General features: G+C 38.3%; 1 protein-coding gene across 1 annotated transcript in view; it reads left to right on the forward strand.

The window, feature by feature from the left end:
* Positions 1-23223, forward strand: part of USH2A (usherin) — a 380108-nt gene that overhangs the window by 319725 nt on the left and 37160 nt on the right. Inside the window, exons 59-61 of the mRNA XM_065679870.1 lie at positions 1185-1343; positions 1958-2120; positions 8324-8678. Coding sequence (XP_065535942.1) covers positions 1185-1343; positions 1958-2120; positions 8324-8678 — 677 coding nt within the window. The remainder of the gene's footprint in view (positions 1-1184; positions 1344-1957; positions 2121-8323; positions 8679-23223) is intronic.

Raw genomic sequence — 23223 nt, forward strand, 5'->3', positions numbered from 1 at the left:
ATAGGTACTTTATTAGAGAAAGACCAAAACCACAATTAGGAATGGAAAGATTCTTGAGATCTGGACAAGTTTCAGAACTGTTCATAGGCATCTGATTCTTGGTGGAATCACAAAGACATCTCTGACAGCTAAAGTAGGTGCTCTATGAAAGCAAAATGTGCTCTTAATCGTCAGATACATCTTGACTCATTTCAGAAAGGTACCTTCTCTGCTTTATTTTTTCTTAATATTGTGTCTTATGTGACTGCAGAATGGAATAAACACACTTAACAGACACTCTTCTTTGGCTGTTCTCTTGAGTTTACGAAATTACTGCTGTCTGCATAAAGCAGTCTGTAGTGGACAAAAAAGATAATTAGCCTACAGCTCATTTCCTAATAACAAAACCAAAGCTACAAAACCAAAGCTACAAAACCAAGCAAAAAACCCCACAAACTCTCAAGAAGTCATGGGAGGAAATAAGGAAAGATCCAGGAACCTGTGACAATCATTCTAAGATGGTGGTATATGGCTAAGCTTGTTCTTGTGAAGAAACTGCTTTTTCAGCTTTTCGACAGAACAGAAAAAATAGGAATTGACAGATTTGGAAGAGGAATGATGGTGAAAATGTCTGAATTACAACAAAATAGTAAAAACTGAGGTTTTTTTTTTTTCTTCAACAAAAACTAACCTGTTCTCATATCAGTTGAAACAATATGTTTCTCCGTTCAAGCTAGTGTATTGTTCTTCACTGGGAAAGCAGGCTAAAAGCTCACACTCAGCTACCACTGCTGGACTGAAAAGGGATATCTTGAATGGTTGCAATTCACTTTTTTGATCATGTGCCTCTCTATTCAAGCAGCAGTGCTTAGTAGCTGTCGCCTCCAAAATAAAGTAATAAAAGCTGCCTGGATCCCAGTCATAAAGGTCATTCTTCCTGGAAGTAGCAATTGCAACACGAGCATTGACTGAACTGAACTGAGATTTTTAAGTAAGAACTGTAATGTCTGCCTTCCAGTTGCAATCTGCAGATAGATCTGTTTCAGTTTATATTTAAATGGCTGTAGTTTCAAAAAGTGGCAGTAGGTAAAACCTCCAGAGGGGGCTTAAATTTAAAACTGCATGTGATCAGTGCCTCTTTGAAGTTGTCCTGCATTACTGTTAGTATTTCAGATAATCACTGGCTGTTGTCTGTGTCACAACAGGGATATTCATAATCAATGTGCCTTTGGAATACAACGTCTTACTAAATGCGAGCAGTCCCACTCTACCAGTGAAGCCAGTAGGACGTGCACATTTTGCTCTTGTCCATGGCCTGGATCCCTACACCCGGTATGAGATAAGAATACAAGCATGCCAGAATGGTAAGATGATTTTCAAAGTCTCACCTCTGTGACTGGGAAGGGAATGGAGATTTTTTCAGATAAATTCAACTCATCAAAACAGATAAAATCTTATTCCTACATTGGAGTCCAGTATTTACCTAGTATAAAGAAAGCCTAGCACTGAATGAAGCACAAAATATTTCTCCACATTATATCATGAATATTTTAAATGGAGATTTTAGGTAATATGTGCAATTTTATTAAAAGTTCTTCACAAATAGCTTAACGATTCTTAGAAATTTGCATACAGAACAAAATCAGTTCTGTAACTGTTCACCAGCAAGAAGTGATAATTATAAAGACAGGAGAGAAGAGCCCAAATGTTACAAAATTCATTGCCTTTAATGGAGATTTTCAAAATCCTATTGAAATAAGTCTCCCTAAAATGACACTTTGGAACCAATTCTCTCCTCACCTGTGCTGGTGAAAATCAGGAGTGAATCGTCAGTGAAACCACAGTAATTTAAATGAGTTTTTAATAGTGAAATGAGGCACCGTTTCATTGGAGATTCGTTACTTGACATTTATTTGCTTTTACTGTACACTTTGTTGAGGAAGAGCTCTCATCGCTAAGCAGACTTCTGGTTTTGTAGGTGGGTGTGGAGTGGGTGGCCAAGCATATGCAAGAACTGCCGAAGCACCTCCTAGAGAACTAAGCCCACCTATCGTTAAAGCAATGGGATCTGCGCTCATAGAAGTGAAATGGGCACCACCTAAGAAACCAAACGGCATTATTACTAACTACTTTATTCACAGGTAAATACTTTCATCACTTCAGATCCTTAGTCTCATTGAACTATTCATTTTTATTCCTTGATATACTAGGAGGTGAAAAAGAAGTATTGAAGTACATGATAAAGTGTATATCACCTTTCAAATGCTAAAGTAAGATCCTGATATATGGATGGACAAGTTGAGAGTAAGAGCTGAGGCAAGAATCATCTTCCTGATCAACAAATGACAAAAAGCAGGTGAAAATATATTTTCAGAAGTCCAAAGGGACAGAAAAATATTTTAAGATAGATGCTCTCACTGTGTTTACCCCAGCTGCTAGGTGCATTCTTCAGTCCTCTCTGATAGACAGTTGAGAATATTGAAATGGAGACAGGAGTAATTCACTATTTCTGAGGTTTTTAAAAGCAAAAAAAGGTATCTAGGTTCCTAATACAGATCAGTTTTCCAAGATAAATTATGTTCCTGTTTGTAAGTAATTTGGAGTGTGGTAACATTGCATCTATTTATGTTGCTTAGTGTTTGCATTCAGCTGAACTGTTTAGGTGGTTGATTGACTTATCCTCACTCCCTATGAGGAGCTTCATAAGCTCTGTGTGAGGTTTTTTCTATATAGATTGCTGTGTTTAAGGAAGTATCAAAGTAGCAAAACACTGATGACTTCTGTGCCCTTTGACCCTTTTATAAAAGCTCCTGAAAAGCTTCAGAAAGGCAGAGAATATAAAACTTAAGCCATGTATTGAAGAGGAACTTAAACTGTGAAGTTACTGTCTTTCCCAGCTCTAAATATGTGTGGCAGACACATGCTGGGATGAACCTAGAGTTTGGGATATTTTATTATATTAGAGCTGTGACTGAGAAGACAGGGAATTGAATTACCTTTTGAAATCAGCAGTGATAATTAATATAAATTCACTTTGCCTTAAATACATTAGGAGTCTCTAAAAATTCCTGCTGTCTTGAAATATCCTTTGTTTGCTCTTTTTTAATTATCTGATAAAAAAAACCCAAGTCCCTCCCATGTATGAAGAGGAATGAAGTATATGTTATAGCCCAAGACATGTCTTCACTCTGTTGGTTTTGTAAATAAAGCTGATGATTACTGCTGCTATTCCATGGCAACCATAGAAAGGAAAAAAAAAAGAAAAAAAGAAATATAATGCAGAAGGCCTGCTTCAGTGAAAAATACTGTAAATTGAATTTGACAGCATTTGATGGCATTTGATTATTCTAGTCACAACCAAACAATGATATAAAGAGTAATATGAAACAGAATGTGTTACTGCCTAGCAGACTCAAAAGCAATAAACCTTCCTCCAGTGTGACACAATCACTTCACAATCATAATTGTAGCCTGTTTGATACCTCTGAGTACAGCAGAAGGGCACTGACTGACATAGATACATTTTGTTTTTTATTTAAAGTGAAATGAAAATGGCGCACTGGGGCTCCAGATACAATCGGTATATTCAGCTACATAGGCATGAATCACTTGGCAGTTATTTCAGCTGAAGTTTAAATGTGCCTAGACAACAACAATATAAAATCTTTCTCAGATAGCCGCAAAAAAAAAAAAAAAATCAGAAATGGGATATAAGCACATAGTTCTTTTTCATTTTGTAGCCACACATAGCCTTACATTGTTATAGCAGCAAGACTGCAGTATTTTCATGGGAGGTTATGGCGTGTAATTTCTTATTCATCATGTCCCTCTTCCTTCCTGTGTCACCACCAAAATAAATTAATTTAACACAAAACCTGGAATGCTTGGGGAGCTAGTATGTGTGCAGATCTTTGCATTAAAATGGCAGGACTTGTGCTTTCCTCTAGAATCATAAAAGCACTTGGAATTTTGCACACATTTTGTTAGACACCAGAAAAATTATAATGTTAATTTATGATGAAAGAGATGGTGACATTTCATTTTGGATCCATATAGCAGTTTCAAATACAGATCTGAAGCTTTTAAACTTTTCTATCAAGGACCAGAACTTGCTAGAGACTGTGAATGAGAAAAGATCTGGTTCATGAGATAATCACCTAATCTACTTCTCTTCCCGTTCATCATTACCATAGTCTGCAAAAATATAGTACAGAAATAGGTGATGTATTTCTTGCTGTATTTTAATAACACAGAGGTTACATCAGCTAATGGAACTGCTCTCTGTTGGCCACCAGCATGCACTGTGTAGGATGTGCATGAGATGACTCTGAAAGAAATATTGCCTGTAAAATTATATGTAACTTTGGTTCATATTTTGCTTAAGGGAATGTCTGAATTTCTGCTGGTGTGTCTACATCATGTTCCGTAAGATTGTATTACTTAATATATTAAGATTATATGCAGGTATATGATATGTGAGATTGTAATACTGCTCTCATTAGCTGAGCAACCCTTATGGTGAAAATGTAGCTGAAAAATTAACAGGCAATTTTAGACAGAGGCCAAGTCTCAGTGCCTGTTGACTGGTGTGACTTGCAGTGTAGAGGCTTCTAGAATGACTCATTCTGATTAATTAATTGCTTATCCTTCTACCCTTACCCATGAGCTGCACCCAAGCCAGCTTGCAAGGCACATGTATTAGTAGGTGGTTTAATATAAGAATCCTTATGGATGGGTATGTCATTAACTATAAGAACTTCTGGAGGGTTTTATTTATACCTGTAATTGATATAATACCTAATCCAAATTAGCATGTTGCACACAATCATCTCAAATTCTTTTTGTTCACTTGTTTTACACAAAAGCCTGTAAAAAAAATAAACTAAAAGAAAGAAAAACATCCAAACTACATTAGTATAGATTTGTTGAATCTCAGTGATAAGGGAGGCAGCTTTGTTTAATTGGATGTGAAATTGTAGAGGGGGAGTATTGTTGATGTTGTATTATTCCCCCCCATTTGATGGTATGATTCCCAAATAATTTGAATTTTACCTCAAGACTTGTCAGCATTTATAGTAATAAGTCTTTACCACTCTGGTAAGGAAAACGGCAAGCACTGCTAAGCATTTGTTTTTGTTGCATGGTAAAAGGAAAACATGTGAAGAATGATTCTTGATAGACCTGTAGGACCTCAGGGATTCACTGAGTCTCTTTCCACATAAGAAAGCTGAGGGGTGCATGTTGCAGTTAGTGTTGCTGCAGTTCTCTGCATACAGCTCTACAGTTATCTGTCGCGAAGAAGATCATATTCTCCACTTTATGTCATCTGGCTCAGATTGGCTGTGGGGCAAGGAGAATTTACCCTTATAAAAATAACTATTCCTGAGCATCTTTCAAATGAATGTAACCAGCAAATCAGACTATGCAGATTAAGAGACAGCTTCCAGCTCTTGAAAATGTTATTCTCCTTTGCAGCTCATTGTACATAAGAAACACTTCCAGTTAAATGAGCAGTTGCATCTTAAATCTTAAAATGGTTGAAATTATTACAGACTGTTCAACCACTTCTGTTCAAAGTTTATTCATACATGAAGATGTTCTGGTTTTTAGCACTACAGATGGAACCATTTACCTAACCATAAGTTTCATTCATTAAATATTCAGTAGTAATAAGATCTAAATACTTAACCAGACTACATTGTACTGCTTTGCTTGTGGATGAGCTTACAGTTGGTGGCATATTTGATCTTTCGGTGTGAAAAAACTGTTTATCACAGTCTCAAAAATTTATCAAACATAAGTCTGTGTATTCATTTAAGTGCCATACGGCTCGGTCAGACAAGACGTATCAAATGTGACATTATTGCACCAAACTACTCTCTTTTCACTAATTGATTGATAGAGAATTTTTTTAGGCATGTTTTTGAGTACACAGGGAAAAGACTATACTTTTAGGCACAGAACAAAAGTATAGTAATGACTCATCTTTCAGAATTATGTGTCTTGCATAAAATCAGTGAACAGCATCTAACGGAGATTTCTACATAAGGCTTAATATGCCATTGCAATAGGGCATGGGGAGGTATATTAAAAATAAGTGATGTAATTTTGGGATCAATAGGAAATTTTGTACCTCAAACCTTCCAGGCATTTTGTTGCAATAGAGAGAATTGCTAGGGAATCTTTCCTGCCTGTTCTATCTGCCTTTCTTCACCCAGTTCTGCCTACTTAGTATCAACACATCTTATGATTGGCCTATTTCACTATACTAGTGACACTGTACTTCAAAACTTCCCTTTTGTTTTTTAAACTACACTTCAATCGTTTTAAACTAAGCAGTGTCCATATAGCCTGCTTATCTCGGAGTTTAGCAAAAATTCCTTAGCTTCATATAAGAAAATAATGTATTTACATATGCCTTATATATCATATACGCAAAGGATGAATAAACAGCTGTGTACACACATGCATTCATTACATTTGTTATATTTTCCATGTAAATACCTGGGAATAGACTATTGAAAGAAGCTAAGATTATCAGTTTGAAAAAAGAATTTGTTGCATTTTATGTTTTTTTAAGTAATTCCTGGGTTGCTCTAACAAAATAAAATCTGACAGAATTCTGTGAAATAGGTTTTTTCTTGCCAGAGAAATGTTCTTTAGCTTCTGTGTGTGTGTGTAGCGATGATGACACCCAGTAGGCAGACAAACCAATCTGACTTCTGCAAATTTGCCCTACTTGCAAGAAAAGTGGCAGATAATGTAATTTGGTTTTTTGTTGTTGGCATGGAGGGTGAACGTGCTTTTACGTTCTGCAACGGCCAAGGTTTCTGTGAAGAGTAGGGGAACTGCTTAAATTCATGTGCAGTACAGCACAGCCGTCACTGAGATTTATCACAGTGTTTAAATGTAACCAACTTAATTTCACACAAACATTTTTATGCCAAGTGAGACAATTGATTTGATAACTCTGTTTTGAAGATGAGTGCTTGCCTTATTACAGCTGTTGTAAATTATATACTAGAAAGGGGCTGAGGATCATCTGTAATCTCCCCTGATACTCTGAATATTACCATGTCCAACACAAGAAGATTTGTAGTAGGAATGCTATATATAAATTTATACGTGCATATATATGTGTGTGTGCGTGAATACATATATGTATTTATGTATACACATATGTACAAAAATAAAAACCTGTTGTGCCAAAAGCCTATACAGTAATTGTCCTCATATATCTTAATTTTGCATTTTTAAACATAAACAGCAATGAAAAAAATATGTAGTTTCCGACAAAAAGCACTTCACTATTTTAACAAGTTTTTGTGGTGGAGCTGCAGATTCTGCTAAGTTTATGTACAAGAGATTACTTATCCCATTCACAAGAACAAACACAATATTTGTTGTGAGCAAACCAGAACTTAAAAGTGCACTGCTTTGGCTTTGAGGACATGATAGAATATTTATCCCTTGCTCACTAGGTAACATTTGATTTTCAGGAAGTTGAGGCTGTTCAGCCTGGAGAAGAGAAGTCTTCGTGGGGACCTAATAGCAGCCTTCCAGTATCTGAAGGGGGCCTATAGGGATGCTGGGGAGGGACTCTTCATCAGGGACTGTAGTGACAGGACAAGGGGTAACGGGTTAAAACATAAACAGGGGAAGTTTAAATTGGATATAAGGAGGAAATTCTTTCCTGTTAGGGTTGTGAGACACTGGAATCGGTTGCCCAGGGAGGTGGTGAGTGCTCCATCCCTGGCGGTGTTCAAGGCCAGGTTGGATGAAGCCTTGTGTGGGATGGTTTAGTGTGAGGTGTCCCTGCCCATGGCAGGGGGGGTGGAACTAGATGATCTTGAAGTCCTTTCCAACCCTAACTATTCTATGATTCTGTGATTCAGAAATGCTGAAAATGTGCACCCATATTATAATTCAAGTCATTGCTTAGCAACTACATATGGATTAAAAATTTTGTGCTCTAAGTTCTGAATGTCTCATATCTGATGTGTTCTGTCCTAAAAGGGCAATATGCTATTGTACTGTTACTCTGCTAATACAGACTGTAACAACACTCTTGTTTCGTGTGTTTTAGAGTATTCTGCTAGACAAAGTAGAATAACGAAATGATTACCTCAAAAGTCTCTTCTTCACTACTCATCACCTAACATAAGTTTCAGAGAAACACTTTTAAGATGCAATGATAGACAGGCAGTTCCTTGTGTGTGTAATGTATAGGAGTAAGTTCTTTACTTTTCTGAGGTAAAGTTTGAACTTAGAACTTCAGGATCTAATACCATGGGACTGTTGAAGTTCTTTTCAATTTTGAACACAGTCTTTGATTTATTTTCAGACGTCCTGTGGGCAGTCAAGAAGAGCTGCTTTTGTTTATCTGGACTGAAGGACCTTTCGAATTCATTGATGCATCCAATGCTCTACTACCTTTTACCCTCTATGAATATCGTGTCAAAGCTCAAAATGCTGTGGGGTCAGTGGACAGCCTGTGGGCTTCAACCCAGACTCTGGAGGATTCCCCATTGGGCATGGGAGCCCCTTGGGCACAAGCAACCAGTGCATACTCAGTGCAGTTGAACTGGACCCAGCCTATCTCTCCCAATGGAGTTATATCTCTGTATCGAGTAGTCTATCAAGAAAAACGCAGTGATCCAACATTCAGCAGCCCAGCTGTTACAGCACTAACCGTAGCGGTAAGAATTAGACCACAAAACCAGGTTTAAGTTGTTTTTCCTCTGCTTTGATCTCTGTGGTATTTTAAACTCTTATTCAACACTGATTGGAAAAGTGGGGCTTCCAATTTCCAGTAGTTTTGTTGGTTTAAACTTTGTGTTTGGCCCAATGAAGACTGAAATATTTCACATTAATATCTAATTCCTGGTAAAGGCAAGTAGATTACTCAAAAGCATAGATAGATCATGTTTGGAGGAATGAAGCACATGCACCTAACTTTGTAGTCTTACTCTGAAAGCTTTTTGTCTGACTGTTGAAATAGCTGCACAGGATATGCACAAAGAACAACAAAAACAGTCCTTCTTGTATATGATAGTTTTGTAATTCAGTTGGAATCACAAAGTAAGTGAGTTCATTAGTAATTACACAGTTCATATATGCAGTGCATTTACATGTTCCACTCATAATTCATCGGTAATAAAAGCAGAACTGCTTTTACCTTAATTACATGTAGTTATGTTAGAATGTTACATTGCACTGCCAATATGTCTTTACCTTCAAGGGACTTTTCAAACACGAATGTCTGCAAATATTACATTTCAATTCAGTATGTGGAAGGGTTGACTCAGGAAAGGGCATCTTGTTTTTTGAACTGACTGACAATGTTATGTAAATCAGTGACAGAACTGGTTATGGTTTGTGCTGTTACCCCTGCTTTTCCCATCTATATATTACATTCTAGTCTTTCTCTAGAATGACAGCTTATAGATAGTTCAACTGAACTGCTTATATTAGTGATAACTGTTGTGCTTGACTGTTTCTGACAGTAAGTTTTAGAAAATGTTTAGGAAGGTTGTAATAAAGTTGTATTTCCTCAGCAGTGCCACCTTCTTTTCATAAACCTAGAATTTTACCTAAGTGATATTCCTAGCTGTGTTTGTATTGAGTAACACCAGAAATCCCCTAAATTCTGAAGTACCCCAATTATAAAGTGTCTGTCTGACATTCAAGTAGGACCCTAAAAGGCTTTCTCTGGAATACCCAAAAGTAACTCCCTCAGACAAATCTCAACATGACAAGGTGGGAGGTTTCCAGCTCAGTAATCTCAAAATGCTCTTGTGATCATATGGTTCCAAACCAGTTTTGCGTCTACCTCCTTGGAAGCCTGAAGGGATTACGTTTGTAATGCATCTTTTTCTGAAAGAGAAAGAAGTTCCTGAATTGAATGATAGGAATATATACTTCTGGCTTCTGAAGTAGTTGCATTTGCACTGCTAGGTTTTAAAAAGTAGTTTGGGATTTTAAATTTATTGAACTTCAGTAACATTTTGGTACTCAGCTCCCTTGTTTAAAAAAATATAATCACAGTATAATTGTGATGGGACACCTAGGATTTCAAACCCAGTGGAATGACAGAGCTTCTCCTAACACTCTGCTTGAGCAGCATGCAGTATGTTGCTGAGCATTGGAATTGACCTGGCTGGTCATGCATTGCAATGTCTTCTAAGCATGCCAACAACAACAGAAAATGTCCAAGATGGTTGTATTGTGGGTAATAAAACCTACCAAAATGGTCTTTTAAATGATGTTGCCACAGTGTTTCTTTAACAACATCAGTTAAAAGCCTTTTAAATTAACAAGCTATTATTTACGGAATTAGTATTTTCCTGGCTCCAAAATCCATTACTTTCCCGGCTCCAAAATCCTTTATTTTCCCCAAACACTATCCTGAATCAAAATGACATTCTGGCAACATATGGATAGCTGTTCTAGTAAGCATTGCAGCAAAGCTGCCTTGGATGTTTTTTTCTACTGTCCTTTGTCATGAACATTTATTGATTATTATTTTTTATACCCTTTTTTATTTTTAAATATTATACTTCCCTATCGTGGTTTAAACCGATCCACACAGCTTGTTCACTCACACCCCCCTGCCTTTTTTTTTTTCTCCCTCTTTCTTTCCTCCCCCCCACCCCCGCTCCCGGAGGGATGGGGAGAACTGAGAGAATGTAACTCCCACGGGTTGAGATAAGAACAGCCCAGTAACTAAGGTATAACACAAACCACTGCTGCTACCACCAATGATAATATTGATAAGAGAAAATAACAAGAGAAGAGAATACGATACCACAGCCGAACGAGTTCGACCCCGCCAAAGAGAGCCTGTGCCCTTCCGGGTAACTCCCAGTTACCTCCCTGGGCATGACGTGCTGTGGTATGGAATACCTCTTTGGCTAGCTTGGGTCAGGTGCCCTGTCTCTGCTTCCTCCCGGCTTCCCCTCGTCCCGACAGAGCATGAGACTCACAGAGTCCTTGGCCAGAATAAACATTACTTAGCGACAATTAAAAACAATTGATGTTATCAGCTCTGTTCCCAGGCTGGAAGTCAAAACACAGAGCTTGCACCAGCTACTAAGGAGAAAAACAGCTACTGGTGAACCCAGGACATTCCCTTTTGGGAGAAATGTTTCTGCACAGCTTTTCCACCAGTTGCACTCACTTTAAATTGCTGCAACTACATTAATTCAGTAGAATTGTTGCTAATTTGTGCCAAGTAGCTGAGGTCTGAATCCTAACTCTTCTGAATATAGCAGAACAGCTAAAGCTTTGCATCAAAGTTATTGACATAAAGTGCACAAAGTCCAGTTATCAAAGATGTCTTCAGGAGGTCAGGTCACTTATCCCAGCAGGCAAAAACCTGGATACCAACTTTCAGAGTTATAACCCCTTAAAAATAGAATTTTATAATGAAATTGCTGATATACCCTTTACCGTAGCTTTGTGAATGAGACACTTTAATTAAAATGTAATTTTCTTGAAGGAACTAGCATTCCAATGATTAAATTTCTGCACCTTTAAAATACAGCTTTCAGGGGTACTAGGCTAAATCATTTAATTTCCTAAAGCATCTCTATTGGAGCTCTCCTGTGGGATATGCCATTAGTCATTTTCTCACACAAGCGTCCATGTTACAAGCAAGACAAGTATTAAGTGAGCAATGAGTTCGGTCCTTTATTTAATCTGTTAGATTCCATCCTTATCCCATTATATTATTCCAGAAAAAAGCCCTGCTAGGATCACGGTAGCTGATCCCACCCCTCCTCTTATCATTTGCATCCTGGTTGCCTGCCACAGGACATAAAGCTTGACCAAAACTCAGTGTAGAAATACAATCCTTGTGTCACTGCAGGATGCAAATTAAGCTCTCACTAATGTCCCTGAAGAGTGTTCTAATTTGACAGCTTCGTTTCCATCCATTGCCAGAGCCAAATGAGAAGCATCTTCTGGGTTTTCAAGCTGTTTGACAGACTTACCCACTTTAGCTTCCCAAACTGCAGCTATTCGCTCCCCAGTTAAGGTGCATTAAACTGTATTTAAATTAATGTACCAAAGGTATGGCTGTCTGTACCTTCAGGTTATTGCTGACCCCTTGAAATTTTATGCTGCCTATGGAGATAAAGATGAGAATTCAGTTCTAAGAGCAAAAGCGGCTGCCGCTCAAACAGAAAGAGGATCTCCCTGCACCATTAGAAGCAACTGAAGTACACGTGAGCCATTTTGATGCTTTGCAGTTAAAGAGCAGTGTCACCCGTTTCCCTAGCATGTTTGGCCAGGACTGTAGTGACAGATGTTAGGTGACAGCAAGTTAAACTGACATTCTGGTTTATTTGCAGAACAAAGACATGTCAAGACTGGTTACAGCAGTACAAGTTTCTCCCACAATGTCTTCCCAGTTCATTTTAACCCTCTAAAGCAAGAATTATATTTAATCTCTTATTGAGGCAGATGTGTTTATAGGGGAATGGACTGACAGTAAGTTCTCATTTACAGAAATCAGCATGAAGCAACTAGATTGTCACTTTATGCTTCTCAGTCCTGTGCACTTAGGGCTTAAGCTTGTGAACACAGAATCCAGAGCTGATTTCTTTATAAAGCCACTACCTGCCAAATGGCATCAAAGCATAACAACTCTTTAACTCCTGTATTCCAAATATTGCTGTTTGGTAAAACTGTGGGTAAGTTTGGACTTTTTCTTGATCAATGTGTTGTGGATGTGTAATGCTGTTTCCGCCATGACAATTATATCAAGTGTTTTGTTGTTTATCAAGAGCAGGAGAATTTGAAGCCAAGAAGATGAGTAGAAAATGTCAGAATATATGATTGGAGAATTAAAAACAGCCAGAGATGAGGGTTATAAAGACAAGAATCTGCCTGCTATGGGTAGTGACATCCATAATTATCTTGTAGAATCGAGGCCTTGGTGTGGCAAATCCACCTCAGCGGAGTGTATATGAAAGTACAATGTGCTTATCAGAAATAATCTTAAATGACCAGTACTGCCATATACACATGCCTCCCATGCAGGTTTTTACAGCTATCTGTCATCTTGCATCCAGAGTTGGTTTCTTCCTACTATTCACATTCAGAAATACTACATCTGTGCGTGATCCTTCATTTCTCTTTCCTCATATAGACCAGTAAACATATGGCAGCATTACAGATGAGATACCACATAGTTACAAAATTTCTTGTAAACATTATTCAGTAGTACAGTATTCAGGACTGCACATGACAACTTCCTTATTAAAAAAAAAAAAAAAAGGATTAAGACTGTAGGAAAAATATGCCAAAGGACCAGTGAAACTTTTTTATACATGCCTGGGAAATGGACTTCACTCGACAAAAAGATGATAGTAAATGGAGGAATCCCTGCACATGCCATAAATTCAGAATATGTGCTACTTAGTGAAGAATGAAAGCTGTAAACTGCAGTGGAGGGCAAAAGTTAATTAGGCTATTGTGCTGCTGTTGGTGAGTGAAAAGTAGCCACAACCAGAAACAAGATGGTGCTCAGCAGTGCCCTAATACAGCCAAAAGATCATCTCCTTAGCTCTGCAAGGGCTTATGGGTTAGGGGGAAATCATACACAGATGACCAATTTTTTTATGGTTCACAGCTGATCAAAGTGAAATTCAGCAGCTGTTCAGGACAAGTGACCACTCTAACGGCTGTAATATAACCTGCTAAATAGAGAGGGAATTGCATGAGAGCAAGAGGTTAGCTGTGATTATCGGCAGGTGAGTGCTTTATTGAAGTTGAAAGACCATTAACATTGATGGAGTAATTATTTCAACTTGAAAGTAATTACCTTGATGGGTGATAACTTCTCCAGTGTTCCCAGATTTGATTGGACCAAACAATTGTGAACTCTTGAAGCCTAAAAAAATATTACAACAATACTGCAATTTTTAAATTACTGAAACCACTGTCAGAGTATTTTAATTATGCCTAACAGTGAAAAGGTTTTAACTTACAACAACTGGTGACCTCTCATGTATAGAGACATTTGCTTTCTCATTCCAATGAAATGACCCACACCTACTATACCCGTGCTGTGTATGATGGGTTTGCAAATTAATCATCTGATTTAAATGCAGGTTTTAAGATTCCAAGCCTTGTTAGCACAGTTTCAGGAAGGGTTTGTACTGGAATCACTGTAATTGTTTTAATTGCCAGGAAAGCCCAGCTAGACCTGTTAAGCTTATGCAGGATTAATACAGGACAAATGCTCCTTCACACTGAAGGCTGCTAAGACAAAAAAAAAATAGAGCGTGTGAGGCAATCTGTATCTCACAGATTCTGTTGTTTCCATGATGCTGCAGAATATGTTGTATTTGGCACTACAGCTCTGTTTAAATAAGCATTTTGATTGGCACTGCTGATGCTCCTCCAGAAACTGATTAGGTGCCCCACCTATCAAGACAGACATGCAGAATTGCATAATTAAGGCAGAAAGGATGAAATGCATTGTTGCACAACTGTGATGATTTTGAAGTACTGTGGTAATAGAACTGGATCAAAACAGTAAGAGAGAAAGAGAGAGGCTTCAGTTCTTCTATTTAAACCATCTTTGCTGTAACCAAGACCACTTCAGTGTCTCCTGGATGCTGCTGGCAGCCACAAACATAGCTTTAGACTCTGATGGAATTTTGCCAAGAAACAAAGAATCCTTGTGAGTTAGGATGTGGGGTAGCGGAGGAAGGTTTATCTGTTGTCTGTGAGGTCTTAATATGTTGTCAGGCAACTGGCGACTTAAATTATCAAAGGTTATAGCAAAGGAGTTTATTTCACCACATTTTCTCCTGAATATTTTCTCCCTAATTCTGTGTGCAACACAAAGTTAACTTTGCCCTTTGATAAAGTTTTGTGCTGCTGGAAGTAAAAACACTGATAGGGTTATGTCTGACCATGCCTAACCACACACCCTAGGTTGACTAGACCAGAGAGCCTGGATCAATAGGTAATTTTTTTCTACAAATGAATTAGTTGACTATTTGGAAAGATATAGTGTATTTTACCCTTGTGCAAGATCCAGTTTTCACCCACTCCACAGGTCTTTCTTTATTTGATGAGCAAAACACATATAAAATTAGGTCTTTTGAGGGATATTTACAGTGTCTGACTTCAAGCATCTAACCTGGTTAGGAGCATGAATATAGACCATAGAAATTTATAGACCATGAAAGCTCCAGAATAGCTAGGGCATAAACGTTTACCATCCTTGGGCTGTAATTGTTCACACAGGACTGCTTTCCTCTAGTGCATTTGTGTGCTACTACTGGTATGTGTCAGACAAAAGAATGTGGTTAGTTTTAAGATGATTAATCAGCTGATCTTTACTAACCCATGCAATAGGATGAAGTAGGTTGGTAGATTCAAAAGGTGGTACCCTCTGACAGAAAGATGGTGGTGGAAGCGGTAATCTTTTCAGTTTGTGCACATAAGAGAATAGGTGACCACGTGGCAAAGTCTAAGGGTAGATGCCTAAAATGAGATTGTACATATCCTCCTTGTGCTGTTTCTCTATGTATGTTTTTATCTGTTCTTTATATTTATGCTTTCCTCTACAGTTTTTTTTTTCTGCAGATCTTGCATTTCAGTTGAGAATAAGATTAAACTAATCGGGCTCTGTAGAAAAATATCTTTGACAGCATATGGTCTAATTTTTAGAAACAAAATCAACAAAACAGAAACCCCCACAAAACTTCCCTTCATTAAGTATACATTGATAGGAAAATAAAATGAGGGGAATGTTCTTCCCTTTGTGCCATGTTGTGTGTGGCTGTACTAAATCTGCTTTAAAACCAAGGTTTTAGAAAGCTACAGATGCTTTTTCATATATAAGTAAGAGGAGGAAGAAATTTGTTGGATAATATGTACAGCTGTTTTTCAAATTAGGTATCTGTTTTAAAATGCTTAATTGGATTTGACTAGATTTTAATTCATGTTTAACCAACATGCTGAAGTGAACGTATCAGGCAACTCCAAGAGAACGGTCTTTGTTGTTTAAGTCATACGGCAGCTCCCCCAAATCCCCAGGGTCATGCCCAACAGCTACAGGTACAGGAATTCTTCATCTGATATTTAGAAAGGCCACTCCACACCCCCATCATCTTAGCCCCCTGCCTCACTTCCCTCCACATAGATGGTCTTTAATTCTAATTTTCTGAGAAGTTTCTCATATGCTTGTATTTCATAGGGTATTTTAACATGCATTGGGTCATTTTAGTAAACAGAGAATCCTACCTCTTCCCTCATGGGAACTGGTAATATAACGTAGAGCCTCGTACCGCTGGGGACTCTGTTTGAATCTAATCCAGGTCTACAGCCACCAATGTCATTCTCATCAAACAGCCACAGGGTGTCCTATGCAAAATAAGTTTAGTATTCTCAGCTGACCTCCTGTCCTTTCTCTTTACTGCTCCCTTTTGAATCCACTCCCATCATTCAGCTTCACAGCCTCATTCAAGCTCATCTCCCCTATGCTTGTTCCAGTCTCCCCTTTTTTGTCTGCCAAATGACCTCTCTCTCTCCTCCTTTCAGACTTTAGAAAAAGCACTCAAATGCATGTATACTCTTTTTTTTAGGGGGCAAAACCCTAATTCCTGCACGTTACTAAAGATGAGGTTATTGACAGAAAGCTCTTTGGGAGTGGAAACGGGTGTCTGTTAATTTGCAGCACTATATTTTGAGACTAGAATAGCAATCGTGGTGAATAGGGGCCAGATGGCTCCTGTATCTAGAAAGCAGAATGGCAGTGTATTTTTTATGGACTTAAATGTTTCTTTTTGACAGGAAGGTAATATTAAGTTTTGTGTTATAGGTGCCTGACAGGTGAGTATGGTTCTGAGTTTTGTATTAAAGTAATTACTAATGTCATGCCTGGATACTTTTGCCCACTAAAGCCTTGTTCTGTGGTGGGGTCTTTGTTGTTGCCTTTCTTTCTTTTTTTTTTTAACGATGGTTACTGATCTCTTGCTGAGCTGAGATTTCAGTTTTATGCCAGATAGTTTGATTAATGGGTTGGTTTCTGTAAGTGGATTGAATGGGGATAGGAAGCACAAGCTGCTCATGCCACCAACCCTAACTCCGTCAAGACGCATAGCTCATTATGAAACAGTTATCAAGTATACATGAAAAATTAATTGGGCTCAGTTTGATTCTGAAAAGGATCAGCTTTCTACTTGGCGGTTCCCCCAATCTTTCCAGATGTTGCATGCTAGCCCCTCGAGAAGCAACGAGGGGAGATGTATTAATACATTGTATTGATTAGATCAAGACCCCTGACAGTTATTTGTAGAGATACCATCTGGCTGCTGTTTGAATTCCTTCACCAAAAACAGGACGTGACATGTTATTAATCTCAACTCTCTAAGTATAGACAGTTGCCTTTTCTGCTAAACCGCATTTTACCATTCTGTAGGAGATGGAGGCAGACCTGAAGGGTGCTGAAATTAAGGTTATTACACAAATTGAGCCATATGGTCCAAATATTTCAGCAAGAAAATTGCCAGGCAATAAAAATTGCTCCTGCCTTCCTAATGGTGTAAATTACAGTTTAACCATGGCTCTAATGATGTCCTTCTGCCGCGCTTAACTACTGTTACATGAAGGACATTGTTTTAAAAATATAAAAAGCAAGTAAATGCCAGCAGCATGTTTTACAATCTGTTAGTGTGTCATTAAGAACACTGTCAGAATTACATAAACATAATGGCAGGCAACCTAGCATACAAAAGAACGAATATGGAAATAAAAAGTGTCTTGAAAACTCCTTTAGCTCTGTAATGTCAAGAGCCCTTTCCCTTCTGGAACTTTTCCAGGGTGGGAAAACGTGGCTGCTTATTATTTATTCCAGTTCTCACACAGGCTGTGATAGAGATCTAAAAGCAGAAAAAAAATATACTGAATATTCCAATGCAGGTGACAATGGAGAGGTATAAATTTATTACCACATTATGCTGTAACTGTATATAAAGTTAACTGGGTATGAAAAAGGAATCCAAAATGAGGCTCTCTTTTCAAACTGAAGCATTGTTTTTATTCTTTTGGATCATAATGGGACTTTCTGTAGCTTTTCAGACTGTTTGGAGAATTACAGAGTATTAAAATAATTCCAAAGCTCCAAAGCTCTGTGAATTCTGCTAACAGAGTCAGCAACCCTAAAAAATGATTCAAAGTAGGTGTAACGTATTTGTTATTGAAACCAAAATGAAAGTAGTTATCCAGTCAGCAGATGCATAACTGACTGATTCTGGTGATTCATCATACAATGTGGAAATTAAATTGTAAATAAATGAAGTGAATAATTAGCCAATGAGATTTGATTTCTAAAACACTCATGCAATTATTCAGTTTGTAAAGGAAAAACTCTGAGACAGCCATACAAGAGGAAAAAAATCACCTAAGTTTATAATCAATGCAATGTAGAATATTGAGTTTGACCACTTCTACTTTAAACCATGTGCAGATTTTAATAGTTCATATATATGGCAGACCTTTTGGTAAAATAACCTAACCTAACACAGCCATGTTACCAGGGGAGGTGCACTTGGAATGGTCTGTACGAGTTTTGTGGTAGTGGTTGCTGGAAACCAAGGAGTGCTGCACCCCACCTCAGTTCCCTTCGACCTCAGTGCTGGGTCTGCTGAGCAGCAGGAGGTGCTGCTTCCCTTGCCTATGCATTTATTGAAGACAGAAACTTCCACAGCCTTGCAAGTTTCAGCTGGATCTTCCTTCTGGTTGAAATGCATTTGGGCAATGTTGAGAACACAACTAGGCGATGTCACACAGATGAACAGAAGAAGGGACATTGCAAGTTTGCTGACTGGGTTGGCTGGTTGGTGAATGAGCTGACAGGCAGCTCTTGTATTTGTCTTCAAACATAGCACAGTTTCTGAATAGTGTGAAGGTCTCATTCATGTGTGGAACAGGGGAAAGATGAGAGCGGACATTTACTCTTGATAAGTTTAAATTGAGCCCAAATCAGACAGCTAATCAGATTCAGTATAGTTCAAAACAGTCTTTGTATCTGTCCTTCCTGCTTCTCAGTAGCAGTGTGATCACAAATGAAGGTACCAAAACATAAAAAATTTATGGTTGGTTGGTTCATTGGTTTCCAAAGAAACCAAAGGCAGGAAGTAGTAGACTGTTTAGAGGATGCTAGTCTGAAAATTTGTTATGTGCAATTTGTGGGGGTAGTAATCAGTATTAAGAGGAAACAAAGTCCAATTGATGAGTTTATCCTGTCACAGACTACAAGTATTTCCCTCAGCAGCTTGAACTTTTTATCTGACTGAGGTTACAGAAGTGCTTGGCACATGGGATCTGGAACATCTAAGTGTTTTGTACTCACATGCACCTGTAATGGATGGATTTTATTGCTTAATTGTTTACCTGTTAAAACTGCATTGTATTTTTAAGTCTGTTTCTTTAGCATTCATTAAACAAAATCTCTACAGTCTTTAAAGAAAGATTGGTACAGATGCTCCCCACCCCAGGCATCTGATAGGCTGGAAGGTATGGAAAGGATATGCTCATTGAACTGCATTATGAGTGCCAAAAATACTGTGAGCGTGGAGAGAAGGTTTGTACCCATGAAGTGGAAGGCTTGCACCCATGAAGTGGAGGGCCTGCTGAAAGAATCCCTTGCAAGTTGCTACCAGCTTCAGAGGATTTTCTCTTACTGTATTAGCAGGTGCCATGTTACAACCTTTAGGGCATCAAACATCTTCTCTTACACCTCTGGCAACTGCAGGCTGCTTTACTCCCTGCACCAAAACTGTGTAAACTTTCTTCCTCCTTTCCTTTCCCTTCACTAGCCTTCCTTTGTAAAAGCACATTTAGAGACTACGATGGGTGATATAGAGAGCAGGAAGTAATTCCCATCCTGAGGGCCTAGTAGAAAATAACTTTTGCCTTTTTCAAATCTTTTTTAAGAACTTGTTTCTACTTGCAAATATTCTGTGGGTCCTTCAGTCCTTACAACAGGCAGGACTCTGCTTCAGTCAGGTAATTCCTTTAAAGGTCTTACATTACTGGAGGCTATGTAGTTAGCAGGCAAAGACTTAGGAGATAAACATGTCCACTTAGGGCAACCTATGACTAGTGCAAGAGCAGCTGCACAGTATCCTCCCCTAAACTATTTGACTTTGGAGCTATAGGATGTCTTTTTTTAACTTATCCATGGCTGTTCCACCTTTCTTCTGTATGTAGTACGTATGCCTACATACAGAAATATGTAGACTTCAGCATGTAGGTGCCCACAGCACCCCAACATAGACATGATGTTACTGCTGGGGTATGGTCCATCTGAATGAGGCCCCTGGACTACGTGCTGTCTGTGTGCCAAAAGGCCTCCTAGGAGTTACATATTCAGGACTGATGAACAGCCCCAGAATCTATTTAACCTACTGGGTATATGACAAATCATCACTCATTTTGCTTTTGAATGTTGCCTCAGATATTCTTCCAAGTCTGTTTACTGTAGGTCTGAATGCATCAAGTCTTTTTCCCAAACAGAGCAGAGTTCCTAGCCTGAGCCAAATGCTCCATGCAGTGTGGAGATGTAACTCTAGTGCCTGCAAGAAAAAGCACCAAGTCTGCAGTTGTTACAAGATCAGAATTGCAAATGCAGTCTTAATAAAGCAAGAGTGTGAGGGAAGTGGACTCCTTGCACTGATAAATTTTCTCTATTTTTGCTATAAAGAAAACTTTTCTCTACACAAACACAATGAATGAAACTTTGCAGAGCTCATATATTTCAACAGGCTTTAAAAAAAATAATTAATGAGAATTCTGGAAGACATCTTTTCCCAGATGAAGTATAACTCTTGTCATTATGGTATCATTAAATTATTTTTTATTGTTTTCAGGGTTCAAGGCAGATGATAATTTAGATTTTCTCTAATGCTAGTCTATGCTAGAAATGCTAGACCCATGATGTACTAATAGATCATGAGATTTATGCTGTAGTTGTAGCTTAAGACAGTGAAATATTTAAGTGCTATTCTTAATGTTACTGGACAGTCTTGGCCTAAAAAGACTAAATAGAGACCCTGAGAACAGATGAGATTAAAACATCACCTTTTCCACCAAGTAACACAACACTTTGAGCTCTAGTTGCTTTGCTGTTTAATACAGTGCCCCCTTTGAGGACAACTAGAGCTGAGAATATGTGGCTTGTAAAATACGACATTTCTGAGACAAAAAATTGAACCAATTCTTTAGCATATGCATTTTTTAAGCTTTCTTGTCCTGCATAAAAGCACCACAGCCTTTTCAATTGCTTTGTAAACAAACATCTCTAATGATAATTGATTTGAGAGTTTTAATGGAGATTTTAAATCACACTGACTTGAGTAACATCATCTCATTGCCAACATGTTGACCTATGGGGGTGTCAGGGATGTTTGCCTCAGTATTATGGATCAACTAAACCCAAACCCTGTTCTGGTTGAAAGCCATCTACATGCACCATTTAGTTTTGTTCTTCTACTCATGAAGACCCTGATCCAGGATCCTTGAAAAGACAAAAGGAAGCTTCCACTGATTTTGCAGCATTTTGAAACTGCTGCTGTTTAACTTCTGATGCTACCAATAGTTTTCTATTTAACCTTAGAAAAAAGGAAGACTTCAGCTGTATGGTCTGTTGCTATGTGGTGGCTGAAAATATTGTCACTGGCTTCTTGAGTCTTCAGGAGTTGAGTTCACTTGAGTCTTAAGTGAGTTTAAGCAAAAGTCACAGCTCTGAATTCTAAGAACTTCAGATGGTTAGTGCAGGCTAGGCTGTCTGTCTTGAGAGAGGGTGAGTCTTCTCTGATGGGATGTTCAAAACAGAAGTTAAACATAAACATTTGACTTTCCTTTTGGAAGAACCTCCATTCCTCTGCATAGAAAATAACAGAGGACACTAGCTAAGCAAGTTTTCTGTCAGAATGTAGGAGCTCTGGCTGTTTCCTGTAATGTCTGTCTTCATCTTGAATACATTTGCAAGTCTGGCCCAAAATGACTAAATTGTAGTAATTTCTTTTTGAATTGATCATTTATAACATGCATGCATGCAGCTGATCGATAAATGAGACAGGGAAACTAGTGGATTTACAATTTAATATGCTGGAGTCAGTAATGTGCTGTAGAGACATTTTCAATTCTGACATCATCACCATTTGTTTTGTACGAAGCTCAACTATATACCTGTTGACTTAGTGGTCTATTTTTATTTCCCAAATAACTTAAAAATCCAAGGAAAATACAGAATCTGAACTAAACTTGTTAAGCTTCATCTTTCGAGTAATATTGAAGCATTGACATCTTTCATCTCTTCCCTAACTACTGCATCTTGCTCATGCAAGTTGCAAATAGATCAGACCTTCTTCTCCTCTGCCAGCAGCCTTTCACTAAGAAGCCCAAGCCACACTAGAAAGGACTAATGAATGTGTAACCACATGAAAAGACATGATTAAATACTTTGGCTTATTTATGCGTTAATGTGTAAAAGTGAAACTAGCTAGCTGCTTTTCCTGTTTACACTGCAGCAGATTTAGCTGTCTACTTTTCTGCGTATGTATATGAATCTAGTGTGTTGGTCTGACAGCATAGAAAATGGGAATGAGAGTTCTGCAGACACAGCTTCATATGCTGTGTCAGGGTGAGTTTCTTCTCAACGGAGTGCCTGAAGAGGCTTAAGCTAGAGTGAATTATATCCATATGGTCCTAGGAGGATCTGAAAGTTCATCCATCCACCAGGTTCACTTGGTTTCAAGACATTAATTCTTCAGTATAAACTTAAACTTTATCGGACCTCATTATTTTAATCTACAGTGAAGTCCATAACAGCTGCAATGGGAAAACAAGACTTTTGTTCCTTTTACCAGCATGGGCCATAGGGAGTTTTCAGACTACTGTTGAGGGTTTCCAGTAGTTGCTATGATGAGCAGGGGCAGGGATCCCCTGTAGCAATCCCCTACTCCAAACTTGGGGAACAACCCCCAGGTTCTGGGAGGAAGGTCTCAGATCTCTGCTGAACTTGTTGGTGTTTTGATCAGGAGCTGTGCTTTGCTAAGGAATATGGTCTAATCAATATCCTCTGCTAATATCCAGAAGATTGGCTGAAACTCTTTCAGCTACAGAAGACAGTGTCTTTATTTGGAGAGCATGTATTCTTGTAGGAAGTGTAAAGCATTAAGGGAAGAAACACCTGATGAAGGCAAAACATTCCAGAGG

This window comes from Lathamus discolor, chromosome 5 (assembly GCF_037157495.1).
Source record: "Lathamus discolor isolate bLatDis1 chromosome 5, bLatDis1.hap1, whole genome shotgun sequence".
Lineage (NCBI taxonomy): Eukaryota > Metazoa > Chordata > Aves > Psittaciformes > Psittacidae > Lathamus > Lathamus discolor.